This window comes from Somniosus microcephalus, chromosome 1 (genome assembly GCF_052327205.1).
Source record: "Somniosus microcephalus isolate GS21.2 chromosome 1, FLI_Smic_1.0, whole genome shotgun sequence".
Classification (NCBI taxonomy): Eukaryota; Metazoa; Chordata; class Chondrichthyes; order Squaliformes; family Somniosidae; genus Somniosus; species Somniosus microcephalus.
This window is the reverse complement of record NC_140987.1, coordinates 1973393-1992947: the sequence shown is the minus strand read 5'-3', so window position 1 is coordinate 1992947 and position 19555 is coordinate 1973393. Positions and strand designations below refer to the sequence as shown.

General features: G+C 46.0%; 2 protein-coding genes across 2 annotated transcripts in view; one reads left to right on the top strand and one right to left on the bottom strand.

Annotated features, from left to right (window-relative positions):
• Positions 1 to 19555, bottom strand: part of LOC147123888 (nipped-B-like protein) — an 832420-nt gene that overhangs the window by 593843 nt on the left and 219022 nt on the right.
• The window catches only part of skp2 (S-phase kinase-associated protein 2, E3 ubiquitin protein ligase), a 44951-nt gene that overhangs the window by 8061 nt on the left and 17335 nt on the right, over positions 1 to 19555 (top strand). The window contains exon 2 of the mRNA XM_085963046.1: positions 16891 to 17008. Within this exon, the coding sequence (XP_085819172.1) occupies positions 16891 to 17008 (118 nt within the window). The remainder of the gene's footprint in view (positions 1 to 16890; positions 17009 to 19555) is intronic.

Genomic DNA, 19555 nt, shown 5'->3' with positions numbered 1-19555 from the left:
GCCATTTTACTTCTAGTTAATAAAATTGATACGCTTATCAATTACTCCATAAAAGACGATGAATCAGGAAGGTGATGAAAAGGCTTTTATTAACTAGAGAACAGAGCATGCCTCTCGTGGGTGGCTGGTTCCAAGAAGGAAGTGAGTCGGCGAAACCCCCACCTTTATACCTGGTCATGTGGGCGGAGTCAGCTGAGGCATGCCTTGGTACACACCGCCACCCAGAGGTAACAATATACAATAACAGTGGTTTACCACTGTGGGTGCAGTCAGTGTGTGGGTGCAGTCAGTGTGTGGGTACAGTCTGTGTGTGGGTGCGGTGGGTGCAGTCAGTGTGTGCGCGGTGGGTGCAGTCAGTGTGTGCGCGGTGGGTGCAGTCAGTGTGTGGGTGCAGTCAGTGTGTGCGCGGTGGGTGCAGTCAGTGTGTGCGCGGTGGGTGCAGTCAGTGTGTGCGCGGTGGGTGCAGTCAGTGTGTGCGAGGTGGGTACACAGAGTGAGAGAGTAAGAGAAAGTTACAGCATGGAAGGAGGCCATTTCTGCCAATCGTATCCTGCCGGCCAACAAAGAGCTATCCAGCCTAATCCCACTTCCCAGTTCTTGGGATGCTCTAGTCTGCAGGGCTACGGACCAAGTGCAGATCCAAGTACTTTTTAAATGTGGTTAGGGTTCCTGCCTCTACCACCCTTTCAGGCAGTGAGTTCCAGACCCCCACAACCCTCTGGGTGAAGAAATTTCCTCTGAAATCCCCTCTAAACCTTCCACCAATTACTTCAAATCTGTGCCCCCTGGTTTTTGACCCCTCTGCTAAGGGAAATAGGTCCTTTCTATCCACTTTATCTAGGCCCCTCATCATTTTATACACCTCAATAAGGTCTCCCCTCAGCCTCCTCTGTTCCAAGGAAAACAGACCCAGCCTATCCAGTCTTTCCTCATAGCTAAGATTCTCTACTCCCAGCAACATCCTTGTAAATCTCCTCTGCACCCTCTCTAGTGCAATCACATCTTTCCTGTAATGTGGTGACCAGAACTGCACGCAGTACTCTAGCTGAGGCCTAACTAGTGTTTTATACAGTTGAAGCATAACCCCCCTGCTCTTGTATTCTATGCCACGGCTAATAAAGGCAAGCATTCCGTATGCCTTCTTAACCACCTTATCTACCTGGCCTGCTACCTTCAGGGATCTGTGGACATGCACTCCAAGGTCCCTTTGTTCCTCTACACTACTCAGTGTCCTACCATTTAATGTGCATTCTCTTTCCTTGTTAGCCCTCCCCAAATGCATTACCTCACACTTCTCCGGATTGAATTCCATTTGCCACTGTTCTGCCCACCTGACCAATTTATTGATATCTTCCTGCAGTCTACAGCTTCCTTCTTCAGTACCAACCACACAGCCAATTTTAGTATCATCTGCAAACTTCTTAATCATACCCCCTATATTCAAGTCTAGATCATTGATATATACCAAAAAAGCAAGGGACCTCGTACTGAGCCCTGCGGAACCCCACTGGAAACAGCCTTCCAGTCACAAACACCCATCAACCATTACCCTCTGCTTCCTGTCTCTGAGCCAGTTTTGAATCCAACTTGACACTTTGCCCTGGATCCCATGGGCTTTTAACTTTGTGACCAGTCTGCCATGTGAAACCTTATCAAAAGCCTTGTTAAAGTCCATATACAATATATCAAACGCACTACCTTCATCTACCCTCCTTGTTACTGTGGTGATTATTCTTTATGTTTAGTAAGAAGTATTGTGATTGGTTGTTTGTTTCCTGCCTTGGGATATATGCTGTAATCTCATTGGTAGTTGATGTCATGTGATTTGTGGTGGCCATCTTAAATTCAGTTCTTTCCAGCCTTTAGTTGGGACTGGGTGTTGAAAGATGTGCTGCAGGATTTTTAAGTTAATAAAGCCTAGATTAGAAAGGCAAATCTATTCTTTATTTCAATTTATTAACTTTATGTCAGAATGGAGCGATATCTTCAACCAGAACGATTCAATGCTGACCCTAATTCTGCAGGAGTGGATGATAAATGGAAACACTGGTATTGTACATTTAAAAACTTTTTGGGCGTGTTGGATCAAGAGTCTCTAAATAAGCTGAATATGCTGATCAACTACATTGCTCCGGATGTGTATAAGTATATTTTGGACTGTAAAACTTACGAAGTGGCTATTTCTACATTGGAAAAGATTTTTGTTAAACCAAAGAATGAGGTATTTGCACGTCACCTTCTATCTGCCCGTAGGCAGCAGGTGGGAGAATCTTTGGATACTTATTTACAAGCACTTCGGTGCCTTAGTGTTAACTGTAATTACAAGGCCGTGACGGCCGAAGAATATAAGGAACAATCGGTACGGGATGCTTTTATTAATGGATTACTGTCTAGATCAATTCGACAGCGGTTGTTAGAAAATAAGACTTTGGATCTTAAGAGTGCTTTTGAGCAAGCTTCTACATTGGATGTGGCTCAGAGAAGTTCGGATTCTTATGCTCTTTTTAATCGGCCTGTGACTGTGGTTTCGGCAGTTCCGGATGAAAAGGAATTATGTGGACTTAATAGGAGTGGTTTACTAGATTCTGAAACAGTTTCTACTTCAGCGACTGTTGCCTCTAGGATTCAGAAGTGTTATTTTTGTGGGAACGTCCGGCACCCTCGTCTGAAGTGTCCTGCTCGGGAGGCTGTGTGTAGTAAATGCGGCAAGAGAGGTCATTATGCACGTGTGTGTAAATCATCAGGTTCAATTACCTCCTCTGTGACTATTCAGCCTTTAGATAGGGCGTTTATTGCATCAATTTCTGCTGCATTTGCTCATGGCCTAAACAAAGCTATAGTTACGGCCCAAGTTAATGGGTTGGAAGTGAAGGCCCTTATAGATACGGGCAGTACCGAGAGTTTTATAAGTCTTCAGTTTGCAAAGGAGAAGCATTTGAAAATTTTGCCTGTTTCCTATCAGGTGTGTATGGCTCAGACGACTCTCACTTCACAAGTAGCTGGTTGTTGCCTTGTGAAATTGATTCTTCTAGGTAATACGTATACTGATATACGTCTATCTGTTTTGCCTAATCTCTGTGCGGATATTTTGATTGGTCATGATGTGCTTCAGTTACACGAGTCTCTCAGTCTTTCATTTGGAGGGACTAAGCCACCTTTATCTATTTGTGGATTAACCTCTTTATCCATTTCTCCATTATCACTTTTTTCCAATTTGATGCCGGATTGTAAGCCAATTGCTACCAAGTCAAGAAGGTATAACAGTCAGGATAGAGAATTTATTAATTCTGAAGTTCAACGTCTCTTATTGGAAGGAATCATTGAACCTAGTTGTTCGCCTTGGCGGGCACAGGTAGTTGTCACGACTAACGAGAGACATAAGAAACGAATGGTGATAGACTATTCCCAAACTATTAATAGGTATACTCAATTAGATGCGTACCCTTTGCCTAAGATTGATGAGCTTATCAATAAAGTATCTCAGTATAAGGTTTTTAGCACTATTGACCTAAAGAGTGCTTATCATCAGATTCCTATTGTTAAGAAGGATTAACCATATACGGCCTTTGAGGCTGGTGGAAAGCTGTATCAGTTTTGCCGAATACCATTTGGTGTTACTAATGGTGTTGCTTGTTTTCAACGGGCAATGGATGCTTTTATAAGTGATAACTCTCTCTCCGACACCTTTTCATACTTAGATGACATCACGGTGTGTGGCAAATCAAGGGTGGAGCATGATTCTAATTTAGAAAGATTCCTTCAAGCTGCGGAAAAAGTTGGTTTAACTTTCAATAAAGAGAAGTGTACCTTTTCGACCACTGAGGTAAATCTACTGGGGTACATTATCTCGGGAAACAAGATTAAACCAGGCCCAGAACGTCTGCGACCATTGATTGATTTACCTTGTCCTACTAATTCTAAGGCTTTGCAACGAGTTGTTGGACTGTTTTCTTACTATTCTAATTGGATTGCAAATTTTTCACAGAAGATCCGGCCTCTTATTCGGGTTACGACATATCCTCTATCATGGGAGGCCAGGACGTGTTTTGATAATTTTAAAAAGGATATCCTTGGAGCAGTTGTGCATTCTATTGATGAGCAGGTTCCTTTTGTGATTGAGACGGACGCTTCTGATTTTGCAATTGGGGCTACTTTGAACCAAAATGGAAGACCTGTGGCCTTTTTCTCACGTACCTTGAACAATAGTGAAAAAAGGCATTCTTCAATAGAGAAAGAGGCGTATGCAATAGTAGAAGCACTGCGTAAATGGAGACATTATTTATCGGGGCGACATTTTACGTTGGTAACTGATCAAAAGTCTGTGTCCTTTATGTTTGATGTCAAACATTTTGGAAAGATTAAGAATGATAAAATAATGAGGTGGAGGATTGAGTTGGCATCTTACCATTTTGATATAGTTTATCGTCCGGGGAAGGATAATGTTGCTGCTGATGCGCTGTCGAGGGCTTATTGTTCTGTGATTCACGGAGATACGCTTATTAATCTTCACAATGCCTTATGCCATCCTGGGGTTACGAGGATGATACACTTCGTACGCAGTAAGAATTTGCCCTTTTCAGTTGAAGACGTCAAGCGGATGACTTCATCATGTTCTATCTGTGCTCGGTGTAAACCGAATTTCTTTAAGCCTCAACGAGCTCATCTTATAAAGGCTACTTCTCCTTTTGAACGTTTGAGCGTCGATTTCAAGGGGCCTCTTCCTTCAACTACTCAAAACCGATATATATTTACTGTTGTGGATGAGTTTTCAAGGTTCCCTTTTGCTTTTCCTTGCGCAGATGTATCAGCTGCTACAGTTATCAAATGTCTGACTCAACTTTTTGTCATCTTTGGGATGCCTGCGTATATCCATTCGGATCAGGGAAGTTCTTTTATGTCTTCCCAGTTGAAGGAATACCTTCAGAGTCGGGGAATTTCTACTAGCAGAACTACCCCGTATAATCCCCAGGGTAATGGACAGTGCGAACGATACAATGGGGTGATCTGGAAGGCAGTTATGTTGGCTTTGACATCCCGGAACCTTAAGAATACACAGTGGGAAATGGTACTGCCTGATGCCCTGCATTCTATTAGATCATTGCTTTCAACGGCTACTAATGTGACCCCCCATGAAAGGCTCTTTAACTATCCGCGGAGATCTACTACGGGATATTCGGTACCTTCATGGCTTACTATGCAGGGACCTGTGCTGCTTCGACGCCATGTTAGATTGTCAAAATATGATCCTTTAGTGGAGGAGATGGAGCTGTTGGAGGCAAATTCCCAATATGCTCATATTCGATTCCAAGATGGGAAAGAAAGTACCGTTTCAATTAAAGACTTGGCTCCTTGTGGTGGCCAGCCCTCTTCTGAGGGTATTAACAATAGTCATGATTCAGATAATGTGGATGCTGTTACAGATACTACGAATATTTCCAATCCGACTGCAGATAATTATACTTCTATTAGTCAGCCCTCAATGGATGTTCATGACCGTCCCAGTTTACCTCCTGATGGGATTTCTAATCCGGAAACCGTTGAAAATCGGGATATGGATAGCCTTCCTGCAGAAGATACTTCTGTGTCTCCTGGTGTGGGAGGGCAAGGAATTTCACCAAGGTTAAGAAGGTCGACACGAACAAGATATCCGGTCGACCGATTGAAAATGGACTTTTAAATTGATAGTAATGTTTTAAAATTGTTGAAATATTATATTGTTTTAGTTGAGAGATACTTAATACTTATGTGCAATGTTACTATTTGTTGTTGCTCACTTAGTATTGTGTCATGTTGAATAGTTTTATTTTGTCTGTGCATAGTTTTAGTTGTAAATAATTAATTATAAATTGTAAAGGTTATTTAGGTTGTAGTATATTTTAAAAGGAGGGGTGAATGTGGTGATTATTCTTTATGTTTAGTAAGAAGTATTGTGATTGGTTGTTTGTTTCCTGCCTTGGGATATATGCTGTAATCTCATTGGTAGTTGATGTCATGTGATTTGTGGTGGCCATCTTAAATTCAGTTCTTTCCAGCCTTTAGTTGGGACTGGGTGTTGAAAGATGTGCCACAGGATCTTTAAGTTAATAAAGCCTAGATTAGAAAGGCAAATCTATTCTTTATTTCAGTTACCTCCTCAAAAAATTCATCAAGTTTGTCAGACATGACCTTCCCTTAAGGTACCACATTAGCAGTGCTCCAGTCCCACACCTGAAGCCAGAGAGGATTGAAAAATGATGGTCAGGGCCTCTGCTATTTCCTCTTTTGCTTTGCTTAACAGCCTGGGATACATTTCATCTGAGTCTGGGGATTTATCCACTTTTAAAACTGCTAAACCCCTTAATACTTCCTCTCTCACTATGTGTTTATTTCATTTAATATTTCACACTCCTCCCCCCGATAGCAATGTCTGCTTCGCCCCTCTCCTTTGTGAAAACAGACGCAAAGTATTCATTAAGAACCCTACCGAGATCTCCCGCCTCCACACACAGATTACCCTCATGATCTCTAATAGGCCCTACCCTTTCTTTAGTTATCCTCTTACTCTTAATGTATTTATAAAATATCTTTGCGTTTTCCTTGATTTTACTTGCCAAGTATTTTTCATGCTCTCTCTTCGATTCCTAATATCCTTTTTAATTGCACCCCTGCACTTTCTGTACTCCTCTAAAGATTCTGGAGTATTTAGCCCTCAGTATCTGTCATATGCCTCCCTTTTTTTCTTTATCCTACCCTGTATGTCTCTGGACATCCAGGGGGCTCTAGATTTGTTAGTCCCACCTTTTTTCTTTAAGGGCACATATTTGGTCTGAACCCTCCGGATCGCCTCCTTGAATGTCTCCAACTGCCCTGACACTGATTTACCTTCAAGTAGCTGTTTCCAGTCCACTTTGGCTAAATCCCCTCTGAGCTTAGCAAAATTTGCTTTTCCCAATTTAGAATTTTTATTCATAGAAACATAGAAGATAGGAGCAGGAGTATGCCCTTCGAGCCTGCTCCGCCATTCAATGAGATCATGGCTGATCATCCAAATTCAGTATCCTGTCCCTGCCTTCTCCCCATATCCCTTGATCCCTTTAGCCTTAAGAAATATATCCAACTCTTTCTTGAATATATTTAATGAACTGGCCTCCACCGCCCTCTGTGGCAGAGAATTCCACAGGTTCACCACTCTCTGGGTGAAGAAATTCCTCCTCGTTTCAGTCCTAAATGGCTTACCCCTTATCCTTAGACTATGACCCCTGGTTCTGGACTCCCCGGCCATCATAAACATCCTTCCTGCATCTAGTCTGTCCAGGCCTGACAGAATTTTATAGGTTTCGATGAGATCCCCTCTCAATCTTCTAAACTCCAGTGAGTATAAGCCCAATCGACACAATCTCTCCTCATACGTCATTCCTGCCATCCCAGGTATCAGCCTGGTGAATCTTCGCTGCACTCCTTCCATGGCAAGAACGTCCTTCCTCAGGTAAGGCGACCAAAACTGCACACAATACTCAAGATGTGGTCTCACCAAGGCCCTGTACAGCTGTAGCAAGACATCCTTGTTCCTGTACTCGAACCCTCTTGCTACGAAGGCCAACATACCATTTGCCTTCTTAACCGCCTGCTGCACCTGCATGCTTACCTTCAGCGACTGGTGCACAAGAACACCCAGGTCCCTTTGCACGTCCCCTTCTCCCAATCTATTGCCATTCAAATAATAATCTGCCTTCCTGTTTTTGCCACCAAAGTGGATAACCTCACATTTATCCACATTATAGTGCATTTGCCATGTTTCTGCCCAGTCACCCAACCTGTCCAAATCGTACTGGAGTTTCATGACATCCTCCTCACAGCTTACCCTCCCACCCAGCTTTGTGTCGTCTGCAAATTTGGAGATATTACATCCAATTCCCTCGTCCAGATCATTATATATTGTGAACAGCTGGGGTCCTAGGACCGATCCTTGCGGTACCCCACTAGTCACTGCCTGCCACTCGGAAAAGGACCCGTTTATTCCAACTCTTTGCTTTCTGTCCGCCAACCAGTTCTCTATCCAAGTCAATACCTTGCCCCCAATCCCATGTGCCTTAATTTTGCATGCTAATCTCTTATGCGGGACCTTATCGAAAGCCTTCTGAAAGTCCAAATACACCACATCCACTGGTTCTCCCTTATCTATTTTACCAGTTACATCCTCAAAAAATTCCAGTAGATTAGTCAAGCACGATTTACCTTTTGTAAATCCATGTTGACTTTGTCCGATCCTGTCACTGCTTTCCAATTGCTCTGCTATTACATCTTTTATAATAGACTCTAGCATGCTCCCCACTACCGATGTCAGGCTTACCGGTCTATAATTCCCCGCTTTTTCTCTACCACCTTTTTTGAATAGTGGGGTAACATTAGCTACCCTCCAATCAATGGGTACTGTTCCAGAGTCTATCGAGTTCTGGAAGATGACCAGCAATGCATCTACTATTTCTCGGGCCACTTCCTTAAGTACCCTGGGATGTAGATTATCAGGCCCTGGGGATTTATTGGCCTTCAGTCCCATCAATTTTCCTAACACCATTTCCCTACAAATACTGATTTCTTTCAGTTCCACCCTTTCATCAGACCCTATGTTCCCCGGCATCTCTGGGAGGTTATTTGTGTCCTCCTTTGTGAAGACAGAACCAAAGTATGAATTTAGTTGATCTGCCATTTCTTTGTTTCCCATTATAAATTCCCCTGATTCTGACTGCAAGGGACCTACACTTGACTTTACCAATCTTTTTCTCTTCACATATCTATAAAAGCTTTTACAGTCAGTTTTTATGTTCCCTGCTAGCTTACTCTCATTCTATTTTCCCTTTCTTAATTAATCCCTTTGTCCTCCTTTGTTGAATCCTAAACTGCTCCCAATCCTCAGGATTATTGCTTTTTCTGGCCAATTTATATGTCGTCTCCTTGGATCTTATGCTATCCCTAATTTCCCTTGTTAGCCACGGTTGAGTCACCTTGTTTGTTTTATTTTTATGCCAAACTGGGATGAACAAATTCTGTAGCTCATCCATTCGGTCTTTGAATGTTTGCCATTGCCTATCCACTGTCAACCCTTTGAGTGCCATTCCCCAATCAATCCTACCCAACTCGCTCCTCAGACCATCGTAGTTTCCTTTATTTAAATTGAGGACCCTAGTCTCTCAGTCAACTACTTCATTCTTCATCTTAATGAAGAATTCAATCATATTATGATCGCTCCGACCCAAGGGGCCTCGTACAACAAGATTGTTAATTAATCCTTTCTCGTTACATAATACCCAGTCTAAGATGGCCTGATCTCTGGTTGGTTCCTCGACATATTGGTCCAGGAAACCATCCCGTAAACACTCCAGGAATTCCTCCTCCACAGTATTGTTACTAATTTGGTTGGCCCAATCTATATGTAGATTAAAGTCACCCATGATGACGGCTGTGCCCTTATTGCACGCTTCTTTAATTTCCCTTTTCATGCCATCCCCAACCTCCGCCTTACTGTTTGGAGATCTATATACCACTCCCACTAATGTTTTTTTCCCCTTAGTATTTCTCAATTCTACCCATACAGATTCCACCTCATCAGAGCTAATATCCTTCATTACAATTGTATTAATCCCTTCTTTAACCAGTAATGCTACCCCACCTCCCTTTCCTTTTTGCCTATATTTCCTGAATATCGAATACCCCTGGATGTTGAGTTCCCAGTCTTGGCCATCCTTGAGCCACGTTTCCGTAATCCTAACCAAATCATATTCGTTTACCTCTATTTGCGCAGCCAATTCGTCCACCTTATTACAAATGCTCCTCGCATTAAGACACAAAGCCTTCAGGCTTGTTTTTTTAACGCTCTTAGACCTATTAGAATTATTATTTACTGTGGCCACGTTTGATTTAAACCATTGATTTCTCTGACTGCCACTTTTGTTTTTCTCCTTCCTATCTTTTGCTTTTATCCCTGTTTCCCTTTCCTCTGTCTCCCTGCTGAGGTTCCCAACCCCCTGCCATTTTAGTTTAAACCCCCCCGAACAGTGCTAGCAAACCTCCCCGCAAGGATATTTGTCCCGCTCTGGTTCAGGTGCAACCCGTCCGACTTGTACAAGTCCCACCTTCCCCAGAAGCAGGCCCAGTGATCCAGGAAACTAAAGCCCTCCCTCCTGCACCAACTCTTCAGCCACGCATTCATCTGCTCTATCCTCCTATTCCTATACTCACTAGCACGTGGCACCGGGAGTAATCCAGAGATTACAACCTTTGAGGTCCTGCTCTTTAATCTGCTACCTAGCTCCCTAAATTCTTGCTGCAGGACCTCATCCCTCTTCCTACCCATGTCATTGGTCCCAATGTGAACCACGACCTCTGACTGTTCACCCTCCCCCTTCAGAATGCCCTGCAGCCATTCAGTGACATCCTTGACCCTGGCACCAGGGAGGCAACAAACCATCCTGGAGTCACGTCTACGGCCACAGAAACGCCTATCTGTACCCCTTACGATAGAATCCCCCACCACTATTGCTCTCCCACTCTTTTTCCTCCCTTCCTGAGCAGCAGAAGCACCCCCGGTGCCAGGAAGTTGGCTGCTGCTGCCTTCCTCTGGTAAGTCATCCCCCTCAACAGTATCCAAATCGGTATACCTGTTTGAGAGGGGAATGGCCACAGGGTCCCTGCACTACCTGCCTGCCTCTGCTGCTCTGCCTGATGGTCACCCATTTCCCTTCTGCCTGTGCAGCCCTACCCTGCGGCGTGACCACCTCACTAAACGTGTTATCCACGACCCTCTCAGCATTGTGAATGCTCCAAAGCCCATCCATCCGCAGCTCCAGCGCCGCAATGGTCTACCCTTGTCCTTTTCCATAACTACTTTAAATCTAACAGAATTATGGTCACTAGCACCAAAATGCTCCCCCACTGATACGCCTTCTACCTGCCCAGCTTCATTCCCTAAAACTAAGTCCAGAATCGCCCCCTCCCTTGTTGGGCTTGCTACATGCTGGCTACAAAAGTTCTCCTGGATGCATTTTAGGAATTCTGCACTCTATACCCTTCACACTAATTTTATCCCAGTTAATATTGGGGTAGTTGAAATCCCCTACTATTACTGCCCTATAGTTTTACATAAGAACATAAGAAATAGGAGCAGGAATTGGCCCCTTGAGCCTGCTCCGCCATTCAATAAGATCATGGCTGATCTTGGGGCTCAAAGCCACTTCCCTGCCCGCTCCCCATAACCCTTCGCTCCCCATAACCCTTCACTCCCTTATCTTGCAAAAATCTGTCTCTCTCCACCTTAAATGTATTTAATGACCCAGCCTCTACAGCTCTCTGGGGCAGAGAATTCCACAGATTTACGACCCTTTGAGAAGAAATTCCTCCTCATCTCAGTTCTAAAAGGGCGACCCTTTATTCTGAGACTGTGCCCCCGAGTTCTAGATTTCCCCACGAGGGGAAACATCCTCTCTGCATCTACCTTGTCGAGCCCCCTCAGTATCATATGTTTCAATAAGATCACCTCTCATTCTTCTAAATCCAATGAGTATAGGCCCAGCCTGCTCAACCTTTCCTCATAAGTCAAACCCCTCATCTCTGGAATTAACCTAGTGAACCTTCCCTGAACTGCCTCCAATGCAAGTATATCCTTCCTTAAATAAGGAGACCAAAACTCTACGCAGTACTCCAGGTGTGGTCTCACCAATACCCTGTACAGTGTAGCAGGACTTCCTGCTTTTATACTCCAACCCCCTTGAAATAAAGGCCAACATTCCATTTGCCTTTTTGATTACTTGCTGTACCTGCATGCTAACTTTTTGTGTTTCATGCACAAGGACCCCCAGGTCCCTCTGAACTGTAGCATTTTGTAATCTCCATTTAATAATAATTTGCTTTTTTATTTTTCCTGCCAAAGTGGATAACCTTGCACTTTCCCACATTATACTCCATCTGCCAAATGTTTGCCCACTCACTTAGCCTGTCTATATCCCTTTGCAGGTTCTTTGAGTCCTCTTCACAACTTGCTTTCCCACCCATCTTTGTATCATCCGCAAACTTGGCTACATTACACTTGGTCCCTTCATCCAAGTCATTAATGTAGATTGTAAATAGCTGAGGCCCCAGCACTGATCCCTGTGGCACCCCACTAGTTACCGTTTGCCAACCGGAAAATGACCCATTTATCCCGACTCTCTGCTTTCTGTTAGTTAGCCAATCCTCTATCCATGCTAATATATTACCCCCAATTCCGTGAGCTCTTATCTTATGCAGTAACCTTTTATGTGGCACCTTATCGAATGCCTTCTGAAAATCCAAATACACCACATCCACTGGTTCACCTTTGTCCACCCTGCTCGTTACCTCCTTAAAGAACTCCAGCAAATTTGTTAAACATGATTTCCCTTTCATAAAACATGCTGACTTTGCCTGACTGCATTATGATTTTCCAAATGCCCTGCTACTGCTTCCTTAATGAAGAACTCCAGCATTTTCCCAACGACAGTTGTTAGGCTATCTGGTCTATAATTTCCTGCTTTCTGTCTCCCTCCTTTCTTAATTGGGGTTTTACATTTGCGGTTTTCCAATCCGCTGGGACCTCTCCAGAGTCCAGGGAATTTTGGTAGATTGCAACCAATGCATCCACTATCTCTGCAGCCACTTCTTTTAAGACCCTGGGATGCAGGCCATCTGGTTCTGGGGACTTGTCGTCCTTTTGTCCCATTATTTTACCGAGTACTATTTCCTTAGTGATAGTGATTGTCTTTAGCTCCCCCCCTCCCTGTGGCCACTTGATTATCCATTATTGGGATGTTGTTAGTGTCTTCTACCGTGGAGACAGATATAAAATATTTGTTCAGAGTCTCTGCCATTTCCCTGTTCCCCATTATTACTTCCCCAGTCTCATCCTCTAAGGACCAATGTTTACTTTAGCTACTCTCTTCCTTTTTATATACCTGTAGAAGCTCTTACTATCTATTAATATTTCTTGCCAGTTTACTCTCATTTTTGCTCTTCTCAGAAATGTGTCTGCATATTTGTTCTCCTATCTCCCTCAGTGTTTGGGGGTCTGTAGTACACTCCCAGCAGTGTGATCGCCCCTTTTTTGTTTTGCAGTTCGACCCATATGGCCTCGTTTGATGATCCCTCCAACATATCATCCCTCCTCACAGCTGTAATAGTTTCTTTAATCAATACCGCAACCCCCCTCCCTTTTTACCTCCCTCTCTATCCCGTCTGAAAGTCTTGTAACCAGGAATGTTGAGCTGCCATACCTGCCCCTCTTTCAGCCACGTCTGTGTAATAGCTATAATATCATAGTCCCAAGTATCTACCTGTGCCCTCAGCTCATCTGCCTTGTTCGCTATACTCCTTGCATTGAAGTATATACCATTTCCTACAGGCAAACCTCCTTGTTGACTACTATCGAGCCGTTGATTACTCTGTCCTTCCAATTTATTTTCTACGTTTTTGTTTTCCAATTCCAGTTTTTCTTCCCTCACTATTGACTCGATACTTAGGTTCCCATCCCCCTGCCAAGCTAGTTTAAACCCTCCCCAACAGCACTAGCAAACCCTCCCGTGAGGATATTGGTCCCGTTCCCATTGAGGTGCAACCCGTCTGGCTTGTGGAGGTCCCACCTCCCCCAGAAACGGTTCCAATTCCTCAGGAATCTAAAGCCCTCCCTCCTACACCATCTCTCCAGCCATGCATTTATCTGCTCTATGTCCTATTTCTATACTCACTAGCACGTGGCACTGGTAGTAATCTGGAGATTACTGCCTTTGAGGTCCTGCTTTTTAACCTCTTTCCTACCTCCCTAAACTCTGCCTGCAGGACCTCATCCCTCTTCCTACCTATGTCGTTGGTACCGATATGGACCACGACCACTGGCTGTTCATCCTCCCCCCCCCTCAGAATGCCCTGCAGCCATTCAGTGACATCCTTGACCCTGGAACCAGGGAGGCAACATACCATCCTGGAGTCACGTCTGCAGCCACAGAATCGCCTGTCTGCTCCCTTAACTGTTGAACCCCCTATCACTATTGCTCTCCCTCTCCTCTTCCCCCGGCCTGTGCAGCTGAGCCTTCCATGGTGCTGTGGACTTGGCTCTGGCTGCACTCCTCAGAGGAACCATCGTCCTCACCAGTACTGAGCACCAAATACTGGTTGGTGAGCAAGATGGGCTCAGGGGACCCCTGCACTGCCTGCCTGGTCCTCCTCTGCTCTCTGACCGTCACCCATTCCCTCTCTACCTGCACACTCTTAAGCTGCGGGGTGACCACCTCCCGAAATGTGTTATCCGCGAAGCTCTCAGCCTTGCGGATGCACAGCAGTGACTGCAGCCGCCGCCCAAGCTCCCTAACCCGGTGCTCGAGCTGCTGTAGCTGGCAACGCTTCCCGCACATGTGGTCGTCCAGACCACGGGACGTGTCCAGGACTTCCCACATGGCACAGGATGTGCATTCCACGGGTGTGAGCTGCCCTGCCATACCTCTAATTAATTCAATTCAATTCAATTCAAATCGCTTTATTGGCATGACAAGGTACATCTTATGTTGCCAAAGCATCGAAAAACATTCATGGTTGAACGCAAAAATACAGATCTATCCATACAGTGTATAAACAGATATATCCCTGAGTGTATAAATATACATTCATATAATTTATATATACTCTTTTCTTATATTTAGTGGTTGTCCCTCTGTTTATGGCAAGCTGTAACATAGTGTGCCGCTAAGGTTACACAATTTCTCTCTTCCCCTAGTAGGTATTACGGGGTTACGGGGATAGGGCTTGGGTGGGATGGCTGTCGGTGTAGGGACCGGGTGCTAGAGTTTGGATGATCAGCCATGATCTCGTTGAATGGCGGAGCAGGCTCGAGGGGCCGAATGGCCTACTCCTGCTCCTATCGTCTATGTTTCTATATGTATGGGAGTTTTTGGTCGTCATTCAAATTTCTGATTAACCTCTAATTAACAGACTATTTACTAACCTAGCTGGAATAAACTTAAAACTTTAAGAACGTTCCCACCCGCTCCCACATCATTACCCCTGGTGTCCCCCAAGGATCTATCCTTGGCTCGGTTGCCCATCACCCCTGTGCTCACTGACCTACATTGGCTCGATTTCAAAATTCTCATCATTGTTTTGAAATCCCTCCATGGCCTCACCCCTCCCTATCTCTGTAATCTCCTTCAGCCCCACCTCACCCCCGAGATATCTGCGCTCCTCTATTTCTGGGCTCTTGAACATCCCTGATTATAATCGCTCCACCATTGGTGTCTGTGCCTTCAGCTGCCTCGACCCTAAGCTCTGGAATTCCCTACCTAAACCCCTCCACCTCTTTTCCTCTCTTTCCTCCTTTAAGACTCTCCTTAAAACCTACCTCTTTGACCAAGCTTTTGGTCATCTGCCCTAATTTCTCCCTATGTGGCTCGGTGTCAACTTTTGTTTATAATTGCTCCTGTGCAGCGCCTTGGGACATTTTACTACGATAAAGGCGCTATATAAATACAAGTTGTTGTTGAGGTGGATGGTCAGTGTTTGACCTGGTCTGGGCGGTCAGTGTCTGGACGGTCAGTGTTTGACCTGGTCTGGACGGTCAGTGTTTGACCTGGTCTGGACGGTCAGTGTCTGACCTGGTCTGGATGGTCAGTGTCTGGACGGTCAGTGTCTGACCTGGTCTGGACGGTCAGTGTCTGACCTGGTCTGGACGGTCAGTGTCTGACCTGGTCTGGACGGTCAGTGTCTGACCTGGTCTGGACGGTCAGTGTCTGACCTGGTCTGGACGGTCAGTGTCTGACCTGGTCTGGACGGTCAGTGTCTGACCTGGTCTGGACGGTCAGTGTCTATACGGTCAGTGTTTGACCTGGTCTGGGCGGTCAGTGTTTGACCTGGTCTGGGCGGTCAGTGTTTGACCTGGTCTGGCCGGTCAGTGTTTGACCTGGTCTGGCCGGTCAGTGTTTGACCTGGTCTGGACGGTCAGGGTTTGACCTGGTCTGGACGGTCAGGGTTTGACCTGGTCTGGACGGTCAGGGTTTGACCTGGTCTGGGCGGTCAGTGTTTGACCTGGTCTGGGGGGGCTCTGGATTGACCTGGTCTGGGGGGGGGGCTCTGGATTGACCTGGTCTGGGGGGGCTCTGGATTGACCTGGTCTGGGGGGGCTCTGGATTGACCTGGTCTGGGGGGCTCTGGATTGACCTGGTCTGGGGGGCTCTGGATTGACTTGGTCTGGGGGGCTCTGGATTGACCTGGTCTGGGGGGGCTCTGGATTGACCTGGTCTGGGGGGGCTCTGGATTGACCTGGTCTGGGGGGGCTCTGGATTGACCTGGTCTGGGGGGGGGCTCTGGATTGACCTGGTCTGGGGGGGGCTCTGGATTGACCTGGTCTGGGGGGCTCTGGATTGACCTGGTCTGGGGGGGGCTCTGGATTGACCTGGTCTGGGGGGGGCTCTGGATTGACCTGGTCTGGGGGGGGCTCTGGATTGACCTGGTCTGGGGGGGCTCTGGATTGACCTGGTCTGGGGGGGCTCTGGATTGACCTGGTCTGGGGGGGCTCTGGATTGACCTGGTCTGGGGGGGCTCTGGATTGACCTGGTCTGGGGGGGTCAGTGTCTGGGCGGTTAGTGTTTGACCTGGTCTGGATGGTCAGTGTTTGACCTGGTCTGGGGGGGGCTCTGGATTGACCTGGTCTGGGGGGGGCTCTGGATTGACCTGGTCTGGGGGGGGCTCTGGATTGACCTGGTCTGGGGGGCTCTGGATTGACCTGGTCTGGGGGGGTCAGTGTCTGGGCGGTTAGTGTTTGACCTGGTCTGGATGGTCAGTGTTTGACCTGGTCTTGGGGGAGCTCTGGATTGACCTGGTCTGGGGTGGGCTCTGGATTGACCTGTTTCTCTCCTCCAGGTACGAGCTGCTGTTGGGAAGAGTTACCAGATGAGCTGTTGCTGGTGATTTTTCACTTGCTGTCACTGCCTCACCTGCTGAAGGCCTCGCGAGTTAGCAGACGGTGGCATCGCCTGGTGTGAGTACCCTCTCCTGGCACCTTCTTTAAAACATGCTACCACAAATTCAACCATCACTGAAGGGAAACGCTCACTCAAAGTACTGGCTGAGGCAAGAACCAGTCCCAGGCTGGAATCTAATCGAGCGGTTCGGGGGGGTTATATATAGAATAACAGATACCCGGGAGTGAGTTACAGGCTGGAATCTAATCGAGGGGTTCGGGGGGTTTATATATAGAATAACATACCCGGGAGTGAGTTACAGGCTGGAATCTAATTGAGGGGTTTGGGGGGTTTATATATAGAATAACAGATACCCGGGAGTGAGTTACAGGCTGGAATCTAATCGAGGGGTTCGGGGGATTTATATACAGAATAACAGATACCCGGGAGTGAGTTACAGGCTGGAATCTAATCGAGGGGTTCAGGGGATTTATATACAGAATAACATACCCGGGAGTGAGTTACAGGCTGGAATCTAATCGGGGGGTTCAGGGTGGTTTATATATAGAATAACAGATACCCGGGAGTGAGTTACAGGCTGGAATCTAATCGAGGGGTTCGGGGGGTTTATATATAGAATAACAGATACCCGGGAGTGAGGTACAGGCTGGAATCTAATCGAGGGGTTCAGGGTGGTTTATATATAGAATAACAGATACCCGGGAATGAGTTACAGGCTGGAATCTAATCGAGGGTTTCGGGGGTTTAAAAGTGGGTAAATCCCCAGGCCCAGACGAGATGTATCCCAGGCTGCTGTGTGAGACAAGGGAGCAGATTGCAGGGGCTCTGACACAAATTTTCAGATTCTCTCTGGCCACAGGGGAGGTACTGGAGGACAGCTAACGTAGTACCATTATTCAAGAAGGGTAGTAGGGATAAACCAGGGAATTACAGGCCAGTGAGCCTAACATCAGTGGTAGGGAAATTATTGGAAAAAATTCTGAGGGACAGAATTAGTCTCCACTTGGAGAGGCAAGGATTAATCAAGGATAGTCAGCATAGCTTTGTCAGGGGGAGATCATGTCTAACCAATTTGATTGAATTATTCGAGGGGGTGACTAGGTGTGTGGATGAGGGTAGTGCAGTTGATGTAGTCTACATGGACTTCAGTAAGGCTTTTGACAAAGTCCCGCATGGGAGACTGGTCAAGAAGGTAAGAGCCCATGGGATCCAGGGCAATTTGGCACATTGGATCTTAAATTGGCTTAGTGGCAGGAGGCAGAGGGTGATGGTCGAAGGTTGTTTTTGTGACTGGAAGCCTGTGTCCAGTGGTGTACCGCAGGGATCGGTGCTGGGTCCTTTGTTGTTTGTAGTGTACATTAATGATTTAGATATGAATGTAGGAGGTATGATCAGTAAGTTCGCAGATGACACGAAAATTGGTGGAGTGGTAAATAGCAAGGAGGGAAGCCTCAGGCTACAGGACGATATAGATGGGTTGGTTAGATGGGCAGAACAGTGGCAAATGGAATTTAACCCTGAAAAGTGTGAGGTGATGCATATTGGGAGGACTAACAAGGCAAGAGAATACACAATGAATGGTAGGACCCTAGGAAGTACAGAGGCTCAGAGGGACCTTGGTGTGCATGTACATAGATCCCTGAAGGCAACAGGACAGGTAGATAAGATGGTTAAAAAGGCATATGGGATACTTGCCTTCATTAGCCGAGGCATAGAATATAAGAGCAGTGAGGTTATGATGGAGCTGTACAAAACACTGGTAAGGCCACAGCTGGAATACTGTGTGCAGTTCTGGTCGCCACACTATAGGAAGGATGTGATTGCATTGGAGAGGGTGCAGAGGAGATTCACCAGGATGTTACCTGGGCTGGAGTGCTTCAGCTATGAAGAGAGACTGGACAGGCTGGGGTTGTTTTCCTTAGAGCAGAGATGGCTGAGGGGGGACCTGATTGAGGTGTACAAAATTATGAGGGGCATAGATAGGGTAGATAGAAAGGAACTTTTCCCCTTAGTAGAGGGGTCAATAACCAGGGGGCATAGTTTCAAGGTAAGGGGCAGAAGGTTTAGAGAGGATTTGAGGAAAAACTTTTTCACCCAGAGGGTGGTTGGAATCTGGAACTCACTGCCTGAAAGGGTGGTAGAGGCAGGAACCCTCATAACATTCAAGAAGTATTTGGATGGGCACTTGAAATGCCATAGCATACAAGGCTACGGACCAAGTGCTGGAAAATGGGATTAGAATAGACAGGGCTTGATGGCTGGTACGGACACGATGGGCCGAAGGGCCTATTTCTGTGCTGTATAACTCTATGACGCTATATATAGAATAACAGGTAGTGATTTACAGGCTGGAAACTAATGAAGGGGTTCGGGGGGATTTATATACAGAGTAACAGATACCCGGGTGTGAGTTACAGACTGGAATCTAATCGAGGGGTTTATATACAGAATAACAGATACCCGGGAGTGAGTTACAGGCTGGAATCTAATCGAGGGGTTTATATATAGAATAACAGATACCTGGGAGTGAGTTACAGGCTGGAATCTAATTGAGGGGTTCAGGGGGTTTATATATAGAACAACAGATACCTGGGAGTGAGTTA